Below are 25965 nucleotides of genomic sequence, written 5' to 3'. Positions count from 1 at the left end.
AAGTCTTTCATCAGCTGCATGAAGTTGTTTTTAATGCAACTCTTTGGGACATGGTGGCTGGTTTGGCATTTATGTGAACAAAGTGTTCATTAAGCCTTCAAAAGATTTGTTTTGCCTTAAAACAGAAAATACTGAAGGTTCTTGGACTGATCCAAGGGGTTTGGGGAAGGGAAGAACATGGCTTCAAGTCTTTTCCTCATAGAAAGTTCACACAGAAAGGAGCTTTTAGTCAATATTTGGGATGAAACAGAAGCAACTCTCAGCTTCTGACTCTGCATCAAACCAAACACCTCCCAAAAGTCATTGCTATTTTTCCTAGAAAAGTATTAAACTTCTATTCACTCAGCAGATCTTCCTCCAGACAGACATCTGTCAGGTCCAAGTTCTCCATGTCCAGATCATCTAGGTCCTACAGAAAAAATAGAAGTAAAGTAGTAGTATTTTCTTAGGATCTTCTGTTATCAGACACGGTTGTTTGTGCACATACCTGACTGTATGTGCACAAACACAACTGTGTCTGATAACAGAAGAAGCCAGTAACAATACAGACACTATGATTGTTATTGAACTAAAGTAGTAGTAGTAGTAATCCTTTATACAACTTGGACTGTCCTCCAGTGAAAAAAAGTCTACCTCATCAGCAACGTCTCCCTCCAGGTCTTCTGCTGATTCTTCAGACTCTCCCTCCTCTTCATTGCTTCCTGCAGGGGGTTCCTCCATGGCGCAGACCTCCAGAGGAACCTGCTGTTCTGGCTCCTCTTCTGGTTCTAGAGTTAGTCCCACGCTCTGTTTGCCTTGTTCCTGCTTCGGCAGCACCAGTCCTCCTTCAGCTGCAGACTCCACGTTTGGACTGTCTTGGCTGCCGGCGGTTTGGAAGGAGGGGAACTCCTCTGTTGCTGTGTGTGACAGTTCAGGTCCTAAAGCTAGTTCACTCAGACTCTTTTCCATCACAGCTGAGACTTGTGAGGAGGTGGTCCCTGCTTCCAGATCATTATAATTGGAGTTTTCTTCACTCACTTCAGAATCTGCTGAAATTGTAAGCTCTGCTGCTGCTGCTTCACTTGGTAATTCTTCACCTGTCAGGTTGCTATCATTTAGAGATTTGCAGGCAGTTGATTGGACATTTTGGACTGGGCTGGACTGTACCATCTCTGGCTGTGAAAAGCCTTCCTCAGATGTTGTGTTGGTGTAATCTTTTGTGGCTTCTCCGTCAGAGGGGATGCTCTGCACATGTGCTGGCTCACCACGTTCAGCGGTTGTGGATTCCTGTTCTAGTGTGACAGGCTCTTCCTGCGCGGTTTCTTCTGAATGTGGAAGCTCTGTCAGCACAGCTGGAACGGGAAGTTCCACCTCTGTCTTCACCACTTCCTGCACACACAAAAAAATAAAATAAAAACAGAGATCCCAGTTTCATGAATTCTGGAGCTGAAGGGAGTGCGGCATAATCACAATCACAATTCCTCTGGGAATACTTTTCCAATAAATCAAAAGATGGTTAAAATGTTGAAGCAATATCAGTATGGCTGTGTTTTCTGGGTGGGTGGAGGTGTTTGTGAAAAAGGAGAAGGACATTGTTGTTACTTGATTTTTAATGCCAGTGTTGCAGGACTGATATTTTCAGGTGTTTTTCACACAACGTTTTTAAACCTTTATTGAAACACCACAACATAACGCATGATACAACAGCACATGCAGACTCTTACCAACTCTGCTGGCTTAGAAATGTCTGCTTCAGGCCTAAAAGCCCGACATTCTTCCAGAACGTGACGATCCTCGTTCGGCTGAAAAGTGAGAATAAATAATTCAACAGATATTTGTGCAGCTTGCTTAGGTTAGAGTGAAGTTAGTCGATGGTTTCTGCCACTGACCGTGACGAGTGGGTACTCTGCAGACGGTCTGACCCTGACTCCAGTCTCCTTCAGGTACTGCTCAGCCAGCAGGGATTGCTGGATCTCAGGGAACAGGTTGCTGTACTCTGCAGGGTCAGCTAAAGCATCTGCTGCCTTCCTGTTAACCTTGGACAGACTTTCCTTCCACAGCTTCACCACCCTGGAGAAAATGAGCAAAGCTCACTTGTGATGTGGGAAAGCTCTGATGAAAACAGCATCTTTAACCTTTATATATATATTTATACACGTGTCTGTCCTCTTGCAGATTAATTTGTTGAGAAAGTCAAATAGATGTGGGCAAATGTACCTCGTGCTTTTTGCCAAAGCATTTTACCTGGAGACCTGGCTGGGTATGTATGTTCTTGCCAGGAATGCAGCTTCTGGCAGTCGATCGGTTTCAATAAGAAGGTCCAGACATTTCTCCAGCCTACGCAAGCAAACTGCCGTTAAGGAAATGGTACCGCGGCACATGAACCTGTTTACAGTAGTGGTTCCTGCTCCTAGGTTTTAAAAAACACCCACCTCCCCTGTATGAAGTATGACAGGAAGGCCACGTTGGTTCTCCCATCCTTCTGCGCGCCCTCGGCCAGTTTGCCCACCATTTCCACGTTCCCAGAGGTGGTTGCCAGCAGCAATAATCCCCCATAATCCCTTGCTCGGTGCAGACACTCCTGAGCCAGGGTGAGTTGGCACTTAGTGGTAGCGAGTTCTGCCAGCTGCCTCCACTTCTGCTGTGACTGAAAACCGTGCAGGCCAAGGGGGATTATCATGGGATGCCAAGCTTAAACTTTAACAACAATGAACCCTCTTGTTTCCACTGACTGTGACTCATAAATTATGGATGAAAAGTACTTCCGATTATAAAATTTGTTTTCATTTTTAGTGGTTGCAGATCAGAGAAAATCATTAGCCTCATAATCCAAGCAGAGCAAAAATCAGTTCATGGCATTGTTTTTGGATTATTTGAAGAATAAGAGATAAGATATGAAATCTGTGCGTTTAACCAAACTGAAGGGTCTCTGACCTCGGCCTCCAGCGCCAGTTGGTGGGCTGTGATCAAGTCCTCCAGCTGCAGAGCCAGTTCAAACTTGTGTTCTGGGTCAGTGGACACGGCCAGCGCCTGCGCCCTGTATCCCTGTCCAGAAGAAGAAAAGACGTAAAAACATCAGGCCTTTTTGTGAATGAAAGTCAAACAGACAGATGATTAGACCAGTAAACTCGCCTGCTTCTCTAAGAAGCGGGCGACTCTGGTTCTCTGGTCCTTGGGGATCGTGGGCAGAACTTTGTCAGCAGTGCAGAAATCCTTCCTCATGACAGCTGTCTGATATTCCAGCACAGAGAGAAGCAGGGAGTAGCTGATAATATTCAGCTCCTTGTCACCAAGGTAGAGACGATTGTCTTTTGGGATGTAACCCAGCAGATACATGATCCTGCGGTGCACAGGGGAAGACAAAACTTTTAACGCAACCTTATAGAATTTCTTGTTCATTTTATTTCATCCTCTGAGAAATGGTGTAAAAAATAGCAATAGATTTTGTCTGGGACCTGTCCAGGTGGGCTATGGTGATGATCTCCGCTCCAACATAGTATTGAAGTCGGTTCAGAGAGCTGGTGTAGATGAAACAGTCTCCCACCCATAAGCCTGTCTTCACCACCTCCTGGACCTCCCCCACCACCTGGTCAGGAAAAACACAGGAATAAATGGAGGATCAGTACAGGAACCGAGACATCTCGTGGGTTTTGTGAAAGCAGTACTCCTGACCTCAAAGGCATCCTCTATCCCATCCTCTGTCATTCTGTCTTTGGACTCCTGAGCTGCTGAGATTTGCTCCGGCAGGAAGCGCAGCAAAAAGAAAGACTCGTCTGTGGCGATACACAGCAGCTTCCCGGACTCAGACCAGAAGATCTGAAGACATGACACAGCTTTTACTGGAAGATAAAACTAAACATGCAGTAAAGCCTCAGTCATATGCACCCATACGGTGGTTGACGTTTTGTGACGATTATTTGAGTCCACTTTCTTGTGAAGATAAAACGTTGATGGTTTCTTAAAAAATGTACATTTTTTGGACAAAAATTGTTTAGACGCAATGCATTGTGGTCTATATTTACCGATTTAGTGAGCATCAATGCACCCTGGTTTTTCGCAGAGACTTCTGGGAAATGTCTAGGGCTCTGGATTTTGGAATTGTAGATTCAGACAGAACTACACAATGGTGAACACACTATATATTGAGTAGGGAAAGAATTCGGACACAACCTGTTGTTCCTGTTGCCCACAAAATGCCAATACAAAAATGTGTATGAACATTTCCCCTTCTGGTGTTTACCGAGTGGTCTACGATCCTAAAATATTGTGCAGGCAGCCGCATGCCTCGTACCGGTTGCCTTTTTTTGTCCACAGACAGCCGTAAGGGCAGCTGTGACTAAGGCAGAAATTGAATTTTGACTGACATGCTTTGGTTGGATCTCGACACGGCGGATCAGGTGGAGGTTCTCCCAGTCGTAGAAGGCCAAGCCGTTGTTTGACTTCACTCCCAGTAAGAAGCCACCGAAGATTTCTGATAGGTGACAACAGAACAACAGTTATTGAAATTAAAAGTCATTTGTATTGTACACAAAAACACAAACAAAACTTACCTTCTGCTCCAAAACTGGGTTTAAATGTTTTCTTTGGTTTGAAATTCTTAAATATTTTCACCACGTTGTTGCCCTCCCTGGTGGCATATCTGTACATTCAACAATTGCATTAAATAATCCCGTTAAAGAGGTACAAAATCATCAATAACCTTTCACAGAAACTTGACTCTCAAACCAACTGACATGAGTATATTTAATCTGGCAGCATGAGGAGTTCACTGTCCTCAGAAACAGGCTTTCCTCAGCTGGACTTACTAAAATAGTGAAACTTCATTTCAGTGTTGGTTCTCACTGCGTCTCAGGAAGAGTCCACGCATCGAGAAAGAATCCTGAATTCTGAGGAGCAAATGTGTTGATTTGATAAATGGGAGACTTACTGTGAGGAGTCATGAGCCCAGACAAACTCCTCAGCAGAGCCGAAACTTTTACTCCTCAAGGCCACGGCAGTGTAGATGATGAATTCCCCATCTCCAGACACGACAACAAACCTTCCAAAACACAGAAAATCCATGCCTGAATGTAAAGAAGAGCTGGCAGGAATCCATGCTATCCATACCTTATGCCCAACTCACATGCACGTAAACGGGAGGTTGACCTGTGCATAGCCTCACCAAGCAGCCTGCCTTCTGTAGTTTTATTGCAGGACATCTGCATGCTTTATCTGCACAGGTTTGGCCTGCAGACAGCCTGTATCCACCAGTAAAGGCAGCTGTGACTGAGGACAAATGATGCCACTTCTGACAAATTGATTGACTGATTGATTTATAGTTATTCATTTAAAGTTTAATGATTATATATTTGATTAAAAAGGAAAGATCAGCCTTTTGAAACTGCAAGGCGTGGTTCTGTCTCAACTTAGTTTTCCTGGTTCTAAAGGATCGATTGACCCTCGTGATTTCACTTTCTTCTATTTGCTGGGATATCATTTTATTTTCTTTTGTTTCAAGTTTTAGGTCATGTACTGTCTATGTTTTTCTCTTTAATGTCTTTGAATAAACTGTTTATTTGTTTCCTTCATCAACAACAATACCAACAGAACCAAGGACACTTATTTTTCATGTCCAATTTCTGTAGAAGCCTCCTCACTACCAGCAATGCAAATTCATTTTCTAAACCTGAATTTCTCCCAACCACTGGATACAACTGAATAACTCCTTTTGGTTCCAAAGGAGAGCATTTTTGGAGCATTAAAAATATTTTTTTCTCTCTGGTAGTTAGTAGGTTGTGACTCTACTTATGCTAAATAAATGTGAAACGCTTTGCTCTTTTGAGTATCATGGATTTTATTTGACAGACATTCTTTTGATAGATTACAACTGATGGATTTTAAATTTGCACCTAAAGGTTTTCACTGATGTCAAAGATTTATTTTTAATTTCTATGTTTGCTATTTATTTTTGATTTACATCTAAGCGAACCAACCAGACATTGTAGTGGTGGATAAAGAACAGAGGAAAGCCGTTGTGGTGGATGTGGCAGTGCCAAGAGATGGGAAAATCAGGAAGAAGGAACATGAGAAACTGGAGAAATACCAGGGACTCAGAGAAGAACTGGAGAAAGCATGGAAAGTGAAGGTGACAGTGGTGCCTGTGGTAATTGGAGCACTCGGGGCAGTAACCCCCAAGCTGGAGGAGTGGCTACAACAGATACCTGGAAAGACCTCAGACCTCTCAGTCCAGAAAAGAACAGGAACAGCTAAGATACTGCGCAGGACCTTCAAGCTCCCAGGCCTCTGGTAGAGGACCCGAGCTTGGAGGAGAAACCACCCGTGGAAGAGGGAGGGGGCGTTTTTTATACAACATGACATTCATATATATTATGAAATGTTAGTGTTTATATTTCACAAAAGGTAAAAATACAATAATGAAAAAAAGGAGGATTACAGCTTTAATATAAGATCAAAGAGGTCATAGTTGTATTTCAATGACAGTCTTTTAAATATTGGTCTACCCATACATATTTTTTCTCACTAACCTTCCGTTGGGGCTGTGTTGGAGGGTTTGTGGGTAAATCTCACAGCTGCCCATGTCTTTGACGCCCAGTGGGAGCCTCTCTCCGTCTTTTACCTCCGTGTCTCCCAGAGTCCTCAGGCTGGCCTGCTGCACCTCGGAGTGCCGCGCCCACATGACCTTCCCGCTGGAGTCCATGGACATGGCTGGCTCCTCTCGACCCAGCTGGGGTTTTTGTGGGAAAGACGAGGTGAACATTGTGGCAAATGAAAGGACAACTGGCCATTAAGTAATACTGGGGATTGGCCATGGGCGGTCACCTCAACAGGTCAATTCTAATCCCTTCAGTTTACACAAGCTGCCATCAAATATGACTTCACTTGTGAGAGTGGATGGTGCAACGGTGCAAAGCTGCTGTGGAAGATAGGAGGGTCATGCCCTCTATTTTCTGTTGTTGTTTTTAACAGTTTGAAACTGAATCTTAACAATTGTTTTGCAACAACAGCCATTATTTTGAGCCGAGTCTCAGCCACCAGGGTCACACTAACAATCCTCCCAGAGTCGGTGCTGCAGGATTCATGAAAATATCTGTCTCAATGATCAAACTCAGGCTCATTTTACCAAACTTTTCATTATTTGGGTAAACACTGAAGGTCATTCTGGTTCTAAATACAAGTCAGAGGAAACTAAAATGTGGAAATGTTATCGTATTTAGCTGCAGACACCTTAATGATGATGCTGCCTTCATCACAGCCCACAGCCACATAGTTGGTCCCTGGTCTCCCACAAATGCACCACACCCTGTTCATGTCATAGTTAAGGCTGTTTTCCAATCTGTAGGTGTTGGAATGCCAAACTCGAACAGTGCCTGTAGAAAAAAAACACACATGGTCCCGCTGCACTACACAAATGCATACACGTCTGTGTGTGTGTGTGTGTGTGTGGTCTGCATTACACTCACCGTCCTCTGAACCTGTGAGAATGATAGGCAGCTCAGGATGGAAGCTGACACCAGTGACGTTCTGCATGTGACCCTCCAGGGTCTGAACACAGGTTTTATTCTGGTACACAAAAACACAACTGGCCCTGTCAGACGTATTGTTTCCTTGGTGATGCTCTGAAACCACGAATGTTCTTGACCTATACATCATAAATTGAACACCAAATGGCTAAGGGCTGTGTCACACAGCCACTTTGTACATTCTTTCCCCTTTTTCCACGTATGAAATTTTGATATTTCGTGATCCAAGCGTGATAAATGTAATTCACAAGTGTTTCGTCAATTGTCGACGTGCACAGATGTCCGTTGAAGGTCTCGGCCGATGGCTCTTTATGTGAATTCTGTTTTGAGCTGTTCAAAAATTTTGGTCAGAATTACGCAGTTTACTGGGAATTTACGTAGTTCATACGCAATTATTACGTACATCATACCCAATTGTGCATGATTTTTGCGAGATTTGCAAATTTGCGGCTTTCCACAACCGTTCCACTTTCGTGTCTAATAAAATTTTCATCCATGTACCACCAATGTATAACTTTTGTATCGCGTATATGCCGCACATATCACATTAAATTTAGAAATATTATGAATTTGAATTGTGAATTATGAATTGGCATACAGGTCAATATTAAATTGCAAATGCACAGTGCAATATTCATGCACAGTTCATGCATGATTCTATTAATGTGTGACGGTTATATAAATCTTAACCAATCTGAACCCCTCCCGTCCATACAGAGTGTTGGTCAGGTCTCTTGCAGGACGGTGTCTTGCTTCATTCTCTATCTTGTCCGCTCTCTCTCTCTCTCTCTCTCTCTGTGAAGTTAGGTATTTCCTTTAACTTCTTCAGTAAACTTTACTTCAGAGTTTAAAAGACAATTTTATGGGTAGAGTTTAATCACATACTCTAGTCGTAGAAATAAATTCAGGTTAAATGATTAATTGCACTATGGGCGTAAATTCCAGTCATGGGTGACGTTTCCAGCAGGTATCACATTCAGCAGCGACTGGGGCGATTCCAGTCCAATGGCCATGTGACCACTGTGACGCGAGCGATTGCAAATACCTTTGAAGTAAAAACTGGTGCGGACCAGAGGAATCCGACAGTTTAACCCTTGTGCTATCCTAGGCACTTTAACATTGGGAGTTGGGTCATCTAGACCCACTAGACAGAGCTCTGAACCTTTTTTCTTCAATGATTTGTGATCTTCACTGGTGTCCATGAATTACATGAAATCTTTCCACCTTTATCCACCTTTGTCATGGTAGGAATAACACGTCAATGGTCATCTTGACCCTATAGGATAGTACAAGGGTTAATTATAACGAAGCATCGCGAGGGCCCATGGCAGGTATGGACCATGGTGTTGACGCGATGTGATTTCTGTCCAGGACTCTGAATGTCAAAGTGAAGAAATTCAATGAAGCACAGGTTGACGTGTTCTTTGGGTGGTTTACTCGTACTTCACCCATGACTTTAATGTGGTTCAATCCTGATACATCTGTGGAAATGTCACAGATGAATCAACTTTTCTTACTTTTTCTACGTATTTTCACCATAATCAGTTTTCATCTGTGAAATATGCATGAAATGTACAAAACGTGGCCTCAAAGTCCAACTCCAATCATCTTTTTGATCTATTTTCGAGTTTTCCCAGTGGTCTTTTCATTATGATTTAGCCTAAATGAAAAAACCTGTTTGGTTTTCTAAGACATACTTTCTGCAGAGCTGCAGGACTTCATTATCATCTTTTACACTCTCTCCGCTAGCTAACAGCCCTTCACACCCCCAAACATTAGCAGTGTAACAAAAACAGTGATCAATATCAGATCTATCCAGCCTTTCAGTTTAGAGCCAGATTTCAGCTCAGATCAGGAAAATAAAGACATACATTGATGTAGTTGTCTACACAACAGAATCTACCGAACGGTTTGAATAAATACACATAAAAGCAATTTTAGGTTTGTTTTCTTCATGTATGTCCTCCGTCATCAGAAAAATTTATGTAAAAAACACCAAAAAATACAATTTTCAACAGTGATAGTCTTAAAAAAGATGCATGACGAGGGTTTGCTAGTTGGCTCACCATGACACAAATGGAAGGAGGCTTTTTAGTGTTGCAATTGTTCCTGTGTTGCACACCACTTATGTGTGATTACCTGATAATCCCAGATTTTGACAAGGTGATCATCAGCCCCTGATATGAGATACGGCTTGTCTCCTCCGCTGTAGTAATCAACACAGTTCACTCCCTTCTCATGACCCTCCAGAGTAAAGTTGGGAGTCCTGGAGCCCAACTGCCACACCTAAGGGTTAGCAAGAGAAATAGGTTTTTATTCAATAGCAGACTAAACTCCTGCTGTTAGTAAAAATAAACGGGAATTTTCTTTCAGATATGGCAAAAAAACAAAAAGCATTCCAGTGTGTTTCTATGTACATTTGGTTATTTTACATGAATCCAAAAGGAAACAATCTGTTTGTGTCCATTTCAAGATCTAAACAAGATAAGTAAAATCATTTTAAAAAATACTTTTCAATACCTTAATGGTTCTGTCCAGAGAGGCGCTGGCAAACTGGTTGTTGTCTTTGGGATTAATGACAATCTGCATGACGTAGTGAGTGTGTCCCTCAAAAACCTGACTGCACAGCCACTTCCGCTCCCAGTCCCACAGTTTGATCAACATGTCATCTTCAAAACACACAAACCCCTTCAAATGAAAAATGGATGCAAGTCTTTTGGAATTTTCTTGGTGTGTGATTTAAGAAAGCCCAGACTGTTGTCAAAAGCTATGGTTAAATCTCACAATAGTTATAAAAATGTCCTATCGTTCTGAGCAACTGCAGTTAGGGAATAAGAGGTCACAGGAATTTACACCATCTTCAAGTTATTGAACAACAAAAAATCTATAGGACAAAAGTAGAAATTCCAGTAGATCCTTAAGCGTATAAAGAAAAAAAATGAGCGGCGACGATTTTGGAAAAATCCAGGCCAATGGTAACAAAATGCAAGGAGTGCAGATATCTGCCTACAGACAGTATCTGAGGCAACTCTACAAAACAATTCTCCAAAACTAACTTAAAGGGCAATTTGTGGGAGAAGGAGGCTGCTGACCGCTGCTGCTGAGGATGTAGGGCTGTGTGGGGTGGACCAAGATGCAGCGGATGTAGTCGGAGTGAGCCTCGAACATGTTCACCTTCTCCAGGGTGTTGTAGTTGAACACTCGGACAAACATGTCGTCCTGGGAAAAAACACAGAAGAGTGTCTGCTGTGCACAAGTGTGATTTGTTTCAAACATGAATCACTGAAGTCCTGTTTCAATCATTGATGATTTTTCAAGTTTCCCAGTGGTCTTTTTATACTAATTATGCTGCTTTTAGCCAAAATTAAAAGGTTGACATCAATTTGCCCCTTTGCTGAGAGCTCTCTGTTCACACCCCCAAGGTAAAATTAGCGGTGCAACAAAAACAGCGATCAATATCAGATCTATCCATCCTTCCAGTTCTGATCCAGATTCCAGCTCAGACCAGGAAAATAAAGACATTCATGGATCTGTTGGTCTGCACATCATAGTAGAGCAGAACGGAGCTTCTGGCATGTGATTGTGTTTTCTACGTCACCAATACACTCTTTTTCCGACCCTCTGACATTTTTCATCTGCTCCTGTTTTACAACAATCTGAATACATCAATTCTCAAAATGACTCTAACATGTTTAAACCACCAAAAGCTTGACTTTCAGTGGAGTGGGTCTCTAAAGGACCTACCGCTCCGGCGATGATCCAGTGTTTCCTGGCAACAAACTTGGCCACTCTGACGGGCAGATCGCACACCTCGAAGGTTTTCACCTTCAACTGTACACACACACGAATAAAGGCCTGTGAGTGACACACGAACACTCTAGCGGGGAGTCTGAAGGGATCTGAAAGAGCAGTGATGGGATGAGGCTGGTGTTACCTGCGTGTCGTGGTTCCAGACCATAACAGTGCCATTGTAGAGACTGACCAGCATCCATGGCTCGGTGGAATGCAGGTCAACGCTCTTCACGCGCTCTGAACGAGCCGTCAGCCAACGCTTGATCTCCAACCGCAGAGGCTGTTCAACACAATGTAAGGACAGGAACCACTCCCAAAGTCATGCTAACTATCAGCTGCTGTTGTTTGCGTTTGGATAGTTTATTCCTCTGGTACTTTTGCACTTGTTAGGTTTTGGGTTTGGTTATTAAAAGGTATTGGTATTTGGTATTAAAAGGTGTGTCTGCGTGTCTTTTGCATTTTTTATGCATGCCTGCTCAAGTTTTTCTCATGTCAGTGAACACAGGGCTTCTCATTTTCCTGTTTTCAGGTTCCACACTTTTCCCTGTTTTCCCCTTTTCCCTAACTTCTTCTGTATATTTAAGAAACGCTCTGTGTGGATGCAGCATGCAGGTTTATAGCAAAAAGCCCAAGAGAAAAAGTACAGTTCAACAAGCTTCAATAAACAAATCAGCACGCATGCTATTATGAGAGGAAACATGAGTCTGAAAAGACGATTTGTTGTTGTTTTTTGTGCTCACCATAACTCCAGATGACTGCGCTGCTGTTTGGTAAAGAAGCTGCTGGTTCTGCTCTGCTGAAGTTCCTCATCCAGAGGAGAAACTTGATTACAGTCAAAGGAACGACAATGACAAGAACTTGCACCTCAGATTTTCACAATAAAACTTGGAATTTAAGTACACACTGTGAGACAGCAAACAGGCAAATAAATGAAGATGCTTGGAAAAAAAATGTCAACTTTTCTTGAAATAAAAAGGCGACGCGGAAAATACTGGGATAGTTGGACAGAGAACACTATTTTGGCGCGGTCCAGCACAAAACATTCGCATTTGGATTTATCTGATGAAAATGTCCAGGGTGTGTTTGCACTCTTCAGTTGCTGGGTAGATTCCTGCAGCACCCAGAATGGGAAGATGGCAGAAGGAGATGAAGATGAAGAGTCTTTTGTTAATTTGTTGCTTCATGATGAAACAAAAACACAAAATACAAAGTTTGCCTTTTTGGTTTACATTTGTTGTGTTTTGTCATTAAAGTTAGGTAAAACTCATGTATGTTTTCGTTTATTATTTGATCTTCTTCAAGTCGCACGTGATCTTATTTGATCTGTTTTCAAAGTGCTCCCAGTGGAAAAAAAATGGTGATCAATGTCAGATCTATCCATCCGTCCAGTTCTGATCCAGATTCCAGCTCAGACCAGGAAAACACAGACGGTCATGGATCTGTTGTCACGGTGCTTGTCAGTTCTCCTCCCCCTCCCCTTCACCTGAAGATTGGAACCAGCTGTGGACACTCAGCTCATCTACCTCACCGCCTTCTTAACCCTTGTGCTATCTTAGATGACCCCATCCTTACTTTGACGTGTTCTCCCTACCATGACAAAGGTGGATAAAGGTGGAAAGATTTAATGTAATCCATGGACACCAGTGAAGATCACAAATCATTAAAGAAAAAAGGTTCAGAGCACTGTCTAGTGGGTCTAGATGACCCAACTCCCAACTATAAGTGCCTAGGATAGCACAAGGGTTAAGGAGATCCTGCCCAGCATTCCTTGCCAGTCCGTTACCTACCTCGGTGCATTTAGACTCCTCTGTCGTTCTGGCTAAGTCTATGTTCTGGCTAGTACTTACCTTACCTTGCCTGTTGTTCCATCTCCAGGTTCTGCATCCACGAGTGTCCATCTGGAAGATCTTCCTCACGACCCGTCTCGGCTTCGCCTCACGTCTCGTCACGCTCCATCCTCGCCTCGGCTCCCAAGACTTCAGGCTGACTGTGGTTTTCCCCTCTCGGCAAGACTCGCCCCGCTCCAGCCGCGCCTCGTTTCCTGCTACGAGCCCAAGACTCCACAAGCAGCGGCTACGCTCCAAGCTATCGAACTTTTACTGCTTGAACTTTGGTTTCCTGCCTGGGAAAATTAAAAGCTCTCTGTTACACGCTATTCGCCTGAGTTTCCTTCCGGGTTTCAGCATCTGGGTCTGTCTTGTCATACATACCTTGACATCTGTTTGTCTGCAGGTGGATGATCAGAATGGAGCAGAGCAGGGAGACTGTGGCCCCGCCCAGAGTATTTTCCACATCACAAATAAAATCTTTTCTGACAGCATTTTTTTTATCTGCTCCTGATTTAAATTAACAAATATTCAGAAATGCTATTTTAAGCTTAATTTTCTCTATTTGTCCTTCATTATCAGAAAAATGCAACCAGAAAATTTTCTTCTACACGCATGTTTAGATTGTTCTGTCAAAAGTATTGTTCTGGATTTTTTTACCGTGAGAAAATGGTTTGTTTTTTAGAGGTTTGAGATTTAATCAATAAATTCAATCAAACTTCACTCAAAGTAGTTATTGCGTATTTTGCAGCTCACAGTGCGTTACAATTAAAAACAAAAAAGACAAATTCAAATAAAAACCCGCCCTTTACCCTCCCTCCTCCTCTCCATTGACACACACATCCCATAACCCCACGTACAATACTTTTTATTATAGAGGCTTAAGGCTTGGCTCTGCTGTGAGGAAACAGTGGGGATCTCAGCCACCGTACAGGAACATTGCCACAGCGCCCACCAAGACCGGGACGCCAACAGGGTCCACTTCACAGCTCCAGCCGCCTCAGTGATGGCGAGCACCAGGGAATAACCACGAAAGGACTCAACAAGAAAGAGGTTAGAATTACATACATAAATACATAACATGATCAATAAAATTAAATACATGAAAGAATAGAAAATATATATCTATTAATAAGCAGGTTGAAAAGGATAATAATTGTGTAACAAGACAAATCTGTTCTTTGAACCTTTTTTGTCTTAATTTTTTTTAAACATTTTCTAAACAAAGGGTTCATTTATTGTTGATTCCCATCTATTTTCCTCTTGATTTTCCCAATGGTTTGACACTTCCAACACCTGTTCTTTTATTTTGAAGGTAGAACCATGCATTTCCTGTTTGCGAACCTGGGACTTTTTGACTTTACTGGCTCTGTGTTTGGCTACGTGGATCCTGCAGACTTCCTGTGAGAGCAGCACCAGAGCCTGCAGAGGGGCTGCAGGACACAGGGTTGTCGAAAGTCAAGGACAGACACAAAAGCTGCATGGGTTTCACAAAAATAAGAATGTATTCACCTTTTTCTGTATTTGCTGACTTCATTTTGAATGAATACAACTTTGTTTTCATATATTTTTATAATTTTCCAGCGCATTCCATTACTTTGGCAGTACAACAGTCCATCCTGTCCATGTGTCATCTGAGGAACAGGGCAGGAAAAAGTAATCCTGGAGTCCCCAGGACCCACAAGCAAAAGTCCACCTGACACCTTCACTGGGAACAGTGGGGCAGTGGTTAGCACTGCCCCACTGTTCAAATCCCAGCAGGGACTCCTCTGTGTGGAGTTTACATGTTCTCCCTGTACATGTGTGGGTTTTCTCCAGACATTCCAATTTCCTCCCACTGTTCAAAAACATGCTTCATAGGTTACTCTAAAGCAGGGTGTTCACACATTTTTGGCAAACGAGCTACTTATCAGACAGGGAGCTTCGATAGATACCTCTCTCTCTCTTTATATATATATATATGTATATATTTATCTTTAAAGTTGACAACTTCTACTAAATCTTCAGTCAAAAATACTACTAACAACTCATAACTACGCAGTAAGAGTACACAGATCTTTGTGAGGAGATAACTTTATCAGAGTCTGATAACAGAGAAAATGTGTGTTCAGTGTACTTAAACATGCAGTGACGTGTGTCTCAGAGGATGTTCGATTGACTGCTCTGCATGTCAATCAAGAGACGTACTTCATGATGGGAATGATTATTTGCCGACAGATTTTTTAAAAGAAAATATATATATATTGATTATCTATTTTTGATGGCCCCGCTCTTCCCACATGTGCTTGGTCGATCGACGTAACTAGCACCGCGGTCTAAAGTGCCCCAGGTGTGAGTGTGTGTGTGATCGTGTCTGGTGACCTGTCCAGGGTGTGACCCGCCTTCTCCAAGCAGTGGGTGGGACAGGCTCCAGCAACCCTCTGGCCCAAAAAGAGACAGAGTGGCTTAAGGGAATGGATGAGTTTACCATTTAATAAAATCAAATTTTGTGTATCACGAAGAACAAAACCAAACAGGGACTTTTCTATAAATTGTAATAAATCTTTTTATTTGAGTTCTCCACATTTAAAAAGACAAAAAGTGTGTTTTCTGCTCTCACTTCGTCTTCTTAAACACCTGGTGGCAGACTTTGTCCAGAACCCTGATTTCCTGAAAGAGAAGGCACAGACCTTTAGACCTAAAGAGCAACTTCTCACAATTGAACGTAACTGATATCTTGGCATTTCTGATAAATGGACTTTTATTGTTATTGCCCACAGATATGAGTCTGTATAGCGGAAACAAATGTCAGCTTGTCAGAGAGCAACAAAAAAACCTTCCCCTTGGTTCATTTGCCCCCTTTCTTTAAAAAGAAATGATGTACCAGGTGCAGCTCGTCTCCCTCAATCCATTGTGTCCAGCCACGATTTTCCTTCTCCCCCTTTTGGACACAGAGCAGCTTGTCTCCATCCCATGTAACCAGAGTCTGTGACATCACCACACAGTCACACACGGGACAGGGGCATCTCTCATCACTGACAGTGCTTTAGATCATGTTTGAAGAACGGGAAAACTCCTCCCACCTTGACTTTCCGGTTGTCCAGGCCCTTGGTGTTCTCCTCAAACTCCTCACCGACTGTGAAGTTGACCTCATAGTTCCTGAAGGTGCTCAGGGTCTTCGTTTCAAACTTGTCTCCGTTTTGGACAATGACTTTGGTTTGATGCAAGTGGTTGGCTATCTTTCTGGTGGCAAAGTCAATGTCTGCGGGTCAGAAACAGATGCGGCGGGTCAAACGAGTGGCCACAACCACACACACAGACACGTGCATCCTCCTGGTTTTTGCTTGTTATTAATGCACAGCTGCATCCAAAGCAGACACACAGTGATAGGACACTCATCCTGATTCCTTTCATTTTCCTTCTTCCAAATAATTTTCCACTAGGCCAGCACAGGTCCTAAATGAGTTTCACCAAAGCCCCTTTAAGTGTTACACAGCGCCTAAGTTAAACACCCATCTTCCCCATTAGGATGTTCATACTCTACCTTGAATGAAAACTCGATTTCTTTCCATCACTCACCCAGATTCTACTCAGGGTGAATGATATATTTTACCCAGATGGAGACGCTGACGATTTCTTTGTGGGCTGAGTGCACCGTGGTTGCTTAATAAATTGCAGATTGAGCCGTAAATAATGAAAAGTGTTCCTAAGGCTGATCAATGAGGCGCCAGGAGGAGAAGAGTCCTTCTTTTTCATTTTAAATTTGTGAGCGGGCCCGCTGCCAGATCCAGGGCCAGAGTCATTCTTTTTTCCTTTCTGCAAATCAGGAGGATGAAAATGCAAAAAAAACTCAATCAATATGTGTTTGGCGTGGTAGCAGACAGCAGGCGCTCAGAGTTGGAGGTACACTGAGCCTGACAGCAGCTCAATAAGGAAATGAAGCATTAGCTCAGCACTCTTTTTTTTTTAAGCCTCCTTTCCCTCTCACTAATGAATGCGCCTTCATCCATCCTGTCACCCCCATGCCAGATTCTTAAAGTGCTCCTTCTTTTCAGCCATGTCTTTAAATGTCATACTCTAACTGATGCCTGCTTTCAGAAAAGCCTAGAAGCTGCTTCTCCTTTTTTCTTGGCAGTCTTTCATGCAATATGGGTGAGATAGACTTACCGAGGGCTTTCATGACTTCTTCAAAGTTGTCATTGCTCACCATCTCCCACCGCCCATTGTAGTCTGCAGGCATTTTTGACAGGTGTTAGGGAGCAAGTGCACGCTTGGCTACAGCTTGGCTACAGCTCTGTTGTGGAACTGGAGACAGAGAGAGTGCCTTCCAGGGCCCAACCCCTTATATACACTCCATTTGTGCGTGCATGTGTGCATGTGTGTGTGTGTGTGTTTGTGCACTAAAGGACAGGGTCCGCCTGATAATCCCTTCAGAAAGATGAGAGTTGGGCGTGTAAATCATGCAAACTTCAGATTTCGTTGTTGCATTTCGAACGCTTGGAACAGAAAAAGAAAAAAAAAGCAACATGAAATTGTTTGCTGCAGTTAATGCGCACGGCTCCCTTCGTGCATTAAGCCCTAACGCTCGATGTACTGGGCTTTTTCCTTCAATTGCTATTCCCTCACAGCATGCCATCTCATGTAATTACTTCCTCTAATGGGTTCAAATGGAGGGAAGATGGAGGGATGTTTAGAAATATTCACAGACAACCTCAAACCCATTTTCTCTTTTTTAAGGGTCTGCCATGAAGAGATTCTTCTCTGGATTTAAATCCACTTTTAACCCTTCATAACCATTCATTTTTTTATCCTTTACTTTAACAGGACATCTGTTGAGATAAAGTCTCTTTTTTGATAGAGACCTGGCCATTGGTCGATACGCATCGTTAGCATGATCAAACGTTTCCCTAATGTTTTCATCAATCATCATCATTGCACTAAAGGCAGTAAAAGGGCTTTTCCTGCTCACTTTCTAAATGGCTTCTACCATGACATCTCAAAAACACTTTTGCTAATTTTCAAAACCTTGTGGTCAGACTAACTAATCTATTGTTCTTCATTTTTAAAACTGGGTACTTGGTGTATTAAAAGAAAACAATATTTGTTGATAATAATTTTCAAAAATCCAGTAAAAATGTGTGCATCACATTTGAGACAGTGAGCCAATGAGGGGCTTTTTTCCTGAGCGTCCTCAAGTCAACATTTTTTGAATCTCAAACTAATATTTTTAGCACAAATGTGACAAATCGCCCCACAGATCATCACTGATACTATCTATATCCCACAAACAATGATATTGACATTTTTTGTGGATTTCGGCGGCCGTGGTGCAGCGGTAGGGCGGTGACCCATGATCGTAAGATTGCAGGTTCGATTCCCGCCTTGCATGCCCATGTGTCGAAGTGTCCTTGGGCAAGACACTGAACCCCACCTTGCCTCTGGTGGGAGGTTGGCGCCAGTGGTCGGCAGCGGAGCCGCCGCCAGTCTGTGAATGTGTGTGTGCATGGGGGAATGGGTCTGTGACTGTAAAGCGCTTTGGGCCTTCGAAAGAAGGTAGAAAGCGCTTTATAAGTATACGCCATTTACCATTTCATAAAAAGGTCTAAAAAACATCTTCATTCTAAATTTAAAAATTTCTGTCCATTTTTGGTTGTAGTGTTATTTACAAGATTCTTCTCCCATTCGCCTTGAACAGGTGCTCTGCAAGCGTCCTTTCAGGGTTTGACAGCATGAGACCAAGCTGGTGTTTCAGCAGCGGAAGTGACTTCATCCACTAAAGCGGATATTTGAAAAGACAAGAACTTTGTTTTAAAGCGTCACACATCTGGGTTGTTGTTCATGAAATCGTGATGGTCTGTTTGGACATTATCATCAAACCTGTTTCAATGAATTGGAATTACAAGACAATCACATAATGTGTATGTGTATCCTTCTTCAACGGCGCCGCTGTAGTAATGCTGATTGGGTTTGTGGAGCTGAAAGGTGAGGTAAGGTGCTGGTGTCATATCAACACTGATAAGATGAATAGAACCACAGTAACACTTTGACCCAGAAAGAGAACACGTCTGCACTTTTACTTCCCCTCGTTTTAACTTTGTTAGTCAGTCATTGTATTGAATTCTCTCTGGATTTTACCTGTTTACATTTGTTTTTCTTTGACTCTTGGATCGTCTCTCCTGTGGCTAACCTTCAGTCATCAGGGATGCAGCCGCCTCTCTCTACAGCACTATAGACAACATGTGTAACCAAAAACAAGTACCAGATTTTCTGCCCTACAGGGCATTATATACGGCACGCCATCAAGGAATGGGCTATTTTTATAAACGAATGTCATAAATAAGGCGCATCAAACTATAAGGCACATTAAGTGAGACAAAAGACTCAGAGATGAATCCTTACGTCAGTTAGACTTGATTACCTGTTTTCACATTAACTCTAAACCTTGTTTATAACACATGTTAGAAACGTTAGCTGCGTTGGCATGTTCACAATACCTGTAACTTGTAACGAAAAAAAATAAAAGCTGTCAGATACAAAAAGACGTTAGCATATTTACAGAAACACCCCACCTTGTTTGCAACTCAAACAAAGAACCAGACTGACGTTTACCTCCAAATCACTTCAACATCAGGAAGCACAGCCAGAAGGAATCCATACATACTGTAAGGTGCTCCAGATTATAAGGCAAACTTTATTTTGGGAAAAAATAAGATTTTAAGTGTGCCCTATAGTGCAGAAAATTCTGTAAAGTTTCTCCTTCAGAAGGTGTTGGAGAGCAAACGGGTGGAGGATGGATTTCTACAGCTTTGAAGACGTATCTGAGATCGACTCCTCCTGGTCCTGCTGCACATTCTGCCTCACTTTCTATGTGCTGTGGGGGGAAAATAAAAATCATTTCAAACTGGTGAACAAAAGGCAGGGCAACAAGTTAGGGTCCAGCGTGCAGCTTGGAGGAATTCCATGAGATAGTGAGCTGAACAAGATGATCTGTGGTAATCTTGCTTCACACTTGATTCCATCTGTCTGTGAGGTCTTGTGCAATAGGAGCAACCAAACCTGAGAGGCCACAAGAAACTTAAATTCATGACTAATGTATCATTTCATTAAAAAAAATAATTCATTGATTTCTTGTGACAAAGTTTAAACTTTTATTTTTCCATATTTTAACAAAAATGCTTCTTAGTGAAAATGCCACAAAACATTTTTTTAAATTCCATATACGTCAGTTACATATGTCAGATAATGAAAACAGATTTTTTGTGATATTTTCAGGGTTAAAGCAGAATGCTCTGGTTAGACTTTTGTCATGCCATTGCCTCGTTCCACCACACAGGGGCAGTGTTGCTGCAGGAGCTAAAATGTTCTGCAGCCTGAAGTGTCTCACGTGCCACAAGAACTGAGATGACTCAGAGCTGCTGGAATCAGGGGGCATGGGGGTGTTTGCTTATTTAGTGTTGTTAAAAAAAGTAGTTTTCATTAAAAAAAGAAAAAGGAAACAATAAAGATGATTTTGAAACATCACTTGATGATTTTGTGCATGACTTACACTCCTAGATCTGCTTGTTCAGCTTCATACTTATAGACATAGTTTGAATATTCATTTCTGAATCACACCCGTAAGCATTATTTCTTTGAGTGCTCAAACATGCACGATGCACGCACTCATACTCTGGAATCTGGTCACATCTGTCTTTGTGTGCCATAACCGGAGTTCAACATTTCTGCTGCTGGTGCCTATTAGTGCTGCAGTTTGACACAATCTTATAACGTCCAATGCTGTAGAATGGCCCACCCAGTCTAACCCAAATGAAAAGTTTAAAAAAATCTATATGCCATTTGTGTGATTTTGTTAAATATGAGTCATTAGCATGACATTTAAACTAATGCTTTGCCTTTCCATCCCCGTGCAGCTACCACAGGGGCTCCCACATCTCACTCATCTCATCCTCCTCCCTGTTGTTTTAGGGAACATCAAAGGTAAGATTATTCACTATCCTTAGAGGAGATGAACGACTGAGAGCAGACGACGAGAAGCCCCCGCTTCTGCGGATTTCCGCAAAGAGCAGATATGTTTGTAATACATTTGAAGCCCACCCATGGATCGTAATAGTACTGTCTCTCGCTGGGTGCTTTGATGTCCCCGTGAGAATTGAAAGAGCCCCAATGTTTCCATAAAATTGAAAATGATGTTTTGCTTTTATCCTCTTTATTTGAAAAAATAAAGAAATAAAATAAAAAGAAGCTCAACACTAGCTCTACATTTGTATTAGCAGAAGAACAGGCTCATCACAGGAGGTTGCCCTTACCAAGAGAATGTACTGCAATGACATTTTCCTACAAACAAGCTTTACAATATAAAACCGATCACAAAAGTGAGTGCCGGCCCATTTTTTTTTACAACTTGTACACACTCACGAGCTAGCAGCAGTATTTCAGTACTGGAAATCAGAGGTCTGCTGTTTGGACGGGCCGATGCCAACAGAACAGAACCTTTTAGGTGTCTCCAGCACATTCTCATTTGGAGGCACCTGTGGATGTGGAGCAGTCTGAGTCAAGCTCACCAGGGTGAACTGCAGAGGGGAGGAACCTTGCAAACAAATGTCAGGCACTAAAAGGCCCGCCCACATGCCGTCATGAATATATGTATGTATGTGCACACATTTTCAGTGCGGTTGTTTGTATGTCGGTTAGAAGCTATCCTTCTCCCGACCTGCATGCTGGGATCTACAACATGGCCAAGTACACTTGTCTCGCCATAAATCAAATCTCAGGTCTCCACCGCTGTGTCATTCCGTCGTCCTGAGGGTCAACATATCGCAGGGCTGACCTCCACCAATCAACATGAAGCTCCCTTCCTAAGTAAGGGAGAAAGAGGGATAAGCGATGACAATGTTAAATATTTCATGATTTCCTCTTGGTAACTCCAAATGGTCGGAACAAGACCTCATTTTCAGTAGAAACACAGGCAACTGTGGGAATGATTGTAAAAGCCAGGAAAGTTATGTGTTTCTCTTCGGTTTTTGGCTCCTCAGCTCCAAAATAAGGCTAGATGGTGATGCATTATGCATTGGATGTCTTATGTGGAGCTGGAAGGCGCTGTGGTCTTGAGGGACAAGTCTGCAGAAGGGTGTCCAGATGCACATCTTGCAGCAGGTCCAAATGCTAAGAATGAAAAATATGAGTTTTGTTCTGCTCCCACTGGGCTACGAAACAAGCAGTTAATTTTTGGAAAGCTTTTCCCAAACAACAGACAGAACTTTAGCAGATATCTTGTTGTGTGTCAGTCTATACTATAGTCGAATTTAAGGGTTGATCCGTATGAGTGCTGCTGGTTTTTGGGTTGTCTGGGCCTGTGGAGGGTTGTAGAGCACAGATGTGTCTTGCAGTTCCCTCATCTGTCCGTCCGTCCATCATCTTAGGCCACTCTAGTCATTAGTTAGGTGCACTGTCCCCTCACTGACCGTGTGCAAATGCTGTGTGCATGGGGTGTGCCTGTAGGATGCCCAAACAAGTTACACCCCGTTGTCTAATTTCTTTATTTCTAACAGGCTCCAAGCACGGAGCGCACCACATGTACACAAGGCATGTGAACTTATCACTGGTGCAGTGCGTCTGATGTGTTGTAGTGTGACTTCGGTGAAGAGGACGTTGGAGAGGACAGCATAAAAACGGTAAGGATGGAAGTGAGGACGTGAAAGAAGACACCCCCCGAAGTACTTAAGTGCAGGTTTGGGCATGATGCAGAACAACATCGTTTTAGCAAACCTGAAAATGCAAAGCACAAACTGAACTATTAGCTACGTGGAGCTCTGACAAGTCAAGGAGATGCAGCCAAGTGTTCGTGGAACAAGGCGAGGCGGCCCAAGTTGGAAGAGCGACTGGAGCGATGGATTAAGGATGAGAAGTGTGTCTACAGTCACCATTCCACTGACGGCAGGAACGCTTGCAGAGGAAATGAAAATTCATCATTTTCAAGGAGGTCCCTCTTGGTTCTTTCGTTTTATGAAACGGCGCAATCTTTCCATCTGGGCAAGGACTGGCGAAGCAACTTCCAGCAGATTACAATGAAAAGCTGTCTATCTTCCCCTCCTTTTACTAGGTCTTAGTCTTTCACTAAGAATGGGAGGCAGCACCACAGTTTGTGAATGGATTGTAGATGCTTGGGCTAACGTGTCTGCTTGGACTATTGTTTGAGCTTTGGCATCATTGATGAAGAGCCGCACGGCCACGAGACGAACCCTGACGATGACCTGACGCGTTTGATGGAAATGTAGCCTTGCTGTTCATTTCAGTATGTTTTTTAAAAACGCACACTAGGATGCATGTTTTCCCGGAATGTTTTACCGTGCCGGCGCCTTGAAACCCGGTGCGCCTTTTGTATGTGTCAAATACAGAAAAAGCACCCATAACTGAAACTGCACCCTATGGGCGTCAAAATATGGTACATGTTGTTCAAGTGTTGGTACAACCTGTCACCTGCAGTAGAAAAAATAATGTGCATGAGCCTTTTGGCTCTGCAGGCTGAAAAGCAGTCTATGATTTGAAATTTGTTTTTGTTTTTCACCCACATAAATCAAATAAATGAGTGAATTGTGATGACATGAGTTGTTTTAGACATACCACTGTTTTTCTACGCTGATAAGGGAACATTTTTGAGGACAAAAACCTGCAATGGGTGGCTGTTATAATTTGCTGGCACCTCAAAGGCATTAATATACTGTTTCCCAGCATTGAATTGAGCAAAACAGAGTAAAGGTTAAATGAAGAATGTGGACTTCCTGTGGATTGTGTGAGCATGGCATGTACTTATTTGTGCAGTGTCAGGCTCATTTATGCAGAACTTTCCCTTTCTTTTTTCTCCACTGTCTTTATTCCTTTTTTCCTTATTCTGCTGTCCTTTTGCACAGTACTGTACATGTTTTACATTCTCATTTGCACACACTTGTAAGCTGTCAAACTGCATGCTTATATCGGCTTTGCTCGCTCTAAAGAAAGCAGAGGTTCTTTTTTTAGCCTCTGACAACCTGAAGCGTGAAACACTTCCTGTTCTAACACATGAGTGTGCAAAGGCATCGCTCATTGCATGGCAGGAGTCAGGAGTCAAGGTAATATGAGCATCCATGCCAGATAAATGCATCTAGACATTAAAGAAAAACACAATTAGAAACAACAGACCGCAACAAGAATCAACCTTCTCATGTACGAGGAGGAAAGCAAGTGTGATAGAAGACGTCCACCACCCTTCTCTTCTCAAAGGATCTGCTTCTCCCCGTGCTGCTTTTATTAAGAATTCAAGTAGGAGGTGACAATTTCGAGACAAAGAGAAAAGTTCATTAGGGGGTGTCGTATAATGACCCATTTGGTTGATTCTAAGTTCAAACAGTATTCCTTATCAACTCAGGATAGTGTGTCTTAAAACCCCCTCATCCTAGCTGGGATGAGAAAAGGATGAATGAACACACAAAGCTGTTTCTAAAAAGGTAAAAAGGTCAAACTGAGTTAACATTTAAAAATACATTTAAACAATGATAATACAACAATTTCCTTCCCAATCCGCTTAGCCTTCTTACAGAAATATTGTATGTAGTTCTGAAACTGAAAAAATTGATACCTTTGGAGCTTGATTCACAATAATTAAGCCTGTAAAGTCCACTGCATCAAACAATTGACAGAAAATTAAACATTTTCTGGAATTAAGATGTTTAACTAAACCTGATGATGAAATCAACAAACTTATATTTTGCAATATCATTTTTTATGAGCTAGAGAAAGCAGCATATGCAATATGCCACCCCATGAAGCATTGAAACTCTTCTGAAATATAGAAACACATGAGTTAGGTAACTCATCATCTATAGGCAATGGCCAGATGTAGCTACAGGGTCTTTGGCTCAAGGGCACAGATAACTACTACAGAGCATATATTAACTATCTTTATATATCTATATCCATACCTGCTACAGAGTATTTTCCTGGTTTTGCTTCGGCCAATTCTTTTACAACAGTTTTTCCCAGCATAAACAGTCCTTGCATTCCTCTTTCCCTCAGACATCACACCGGTTTTGAAGGTTCGGAGCCATTGGCCGTCCTCTGAGACAGTTGTTGGCCGGTCCATCTAGTGTTCCAGCGGTCAGTAATAGTCTGCGTTTCTGTCGACACAAAAAGAGAAACGGGGGAGAGAACTAAGGCTTAAAGAAATAAAGTCAGGCCAACTGATGTGAGGTGATGTAGGAGGGGGCAAGGGAGGCAGAGATAAATGAAGGAAGAGGGAGCTTATTATAATAGAGGTTATTTCACATTTATTCCACACTGTATGCACATTGTCCTTGCCTCTGATGTGAGCTGGGGGAGTGAAATGAGAAAACTTTGGCCCAGGTTCACATCTAATTTCTTTTTACTTATTTGCTGTTTCCGCTTGTAAAGCTTTCAATCTCAGAGGCCTTGGGGGGGGGGGTGGGGTGGGGGTGGGGGTCCAGATTATCTCTTTCGTTTAGAGAAAATGAGCTAAGCTGGAAGCTACATTACCCCCTCTGCTTTGTGTGAGCTTATTTTTCCCTCTCCACCATTAGTGTGCAAAGGCCATTTGGAGAAACACAGTGGAGTGCCACCATCCTCATCAGTAAGTGTCTGGCAGTCCTGCACTCAATTATCAGCAGAACAATATCGGTGTGATGATTCGGTCTTGGGTTTGTGTCTTTGTGCCAAAGTGGTTGTACAAGGAACATTCTGATGGAGGTTTTAAATACAGCTTTCAGCATGACAGCAGTCATTCTCACTTGAGACCCTGGTATTGTACAAGTAATGTCATGTCATTTTAGTTTGTGGGATATGATGCCACAAAATCTTTGTTTAACCCTTGTGCTATCTTA

The 25965-nt window shown here is 42.5% G+C and overlaps 2 protein-coding genes across 10 annotated transcripts; both read right to left on the bottom strand.

Annotated features, from left to right (window-relative positions):
* Positions 1-5: 5 nt before the first annotated feature.
* On the bottom strand, positions 6-13461 carry LOC101158875 (COPI coat complex subunit beta 2). 9 transcript variants are annotated; one of them, XM_023961666.2, is made up of 23 exons: positions 13144-13461; positions 12032-12774; positions 11434-11571; positions 11244-11330; positions 10592-10718; positions 10020-10168; positions 9639-9785; positions 7440-7539; positions 7204-7346; positions 6504-6703; positions 4907-5017; positions 4530-4618; positions 4344-4450; positions 3652-3795; positions 3435-3565; positions 3112-3319; positions 2914-3024; positions 2412-2626; positions 2224-2316; positions 1869-2049; positions 1704-1781; positions 634-1368; positions 6-409 (listed from the first exon to the last, which is right to left on the bottom strand). In XM_023961666.2, the coding sequence occupies exons 2-23, from the start codon at positions 12032-12034 to the stop codon at positions 335-337; spliced, it is 3372 nt and encodes a 1123-aa protein (XP_023817434.1). In that variant the 5' UTR covers positions 12035-12774; positions 13144-13461; the 3' UTR covers positions 6-334. The 9 variants fall into 9 exon arrangements, with proteins under 9 accessions (XP_023817434.1, XP_078786241.1, XP_078786242.1 ...); XM_078930115.1 differs by having other exon boundaries at positions 12032-12087; positions 13144-13336; XM_078930116.1 differs by having other exon boundaries at positions 12032-12084; positions 13144-13336.
* A 2176-nt stretch (positions 13462-15637) lies between these two features.
* On the bottom strand, positions 15638-17435 carry LOC101166154 (retinol-binding protein 2). The gene is made up of 4 exons (XM_004075960.5): positions 17264-17435; positions 16180-16358; positions 15981-16082; positions 15638-15766 (listed from the first exon to the last, which is right to left on the bottom strand). Exons 1-4 carry the CDS (start codon positions 17334-17336, stop codon positions 15713-15715), a joined length of 408 nt encoding a protein of 135 aa, XP_004076008.1. The 5' UTR covers positions 17337-17435; the 3' UTR covers positions 15638-15712.
* Positions 17436-25965: the final 8530 nt, after the last annotated feature.

This window comes from Oryzias latipes, chromosome 13, assembly GCF_053564925.1.
Source record: "Oryzias latipes strain Hd-rR chromosome 13, Olatipes_Hd-rR_3.1".
In the NCBI taxonomy this organism is placed as follows: Eukaryota; Metazoa; Chordata; class Actinopteri; order Beloniformes; family Adrianichthyidae; genus Oryzias; species Oryzias latipes.
The sequence above is the reverse complement of the archived record's forward strand: the minus strand, read 5'-3'. Positions and strand labels throughout refer to the sequence as shown.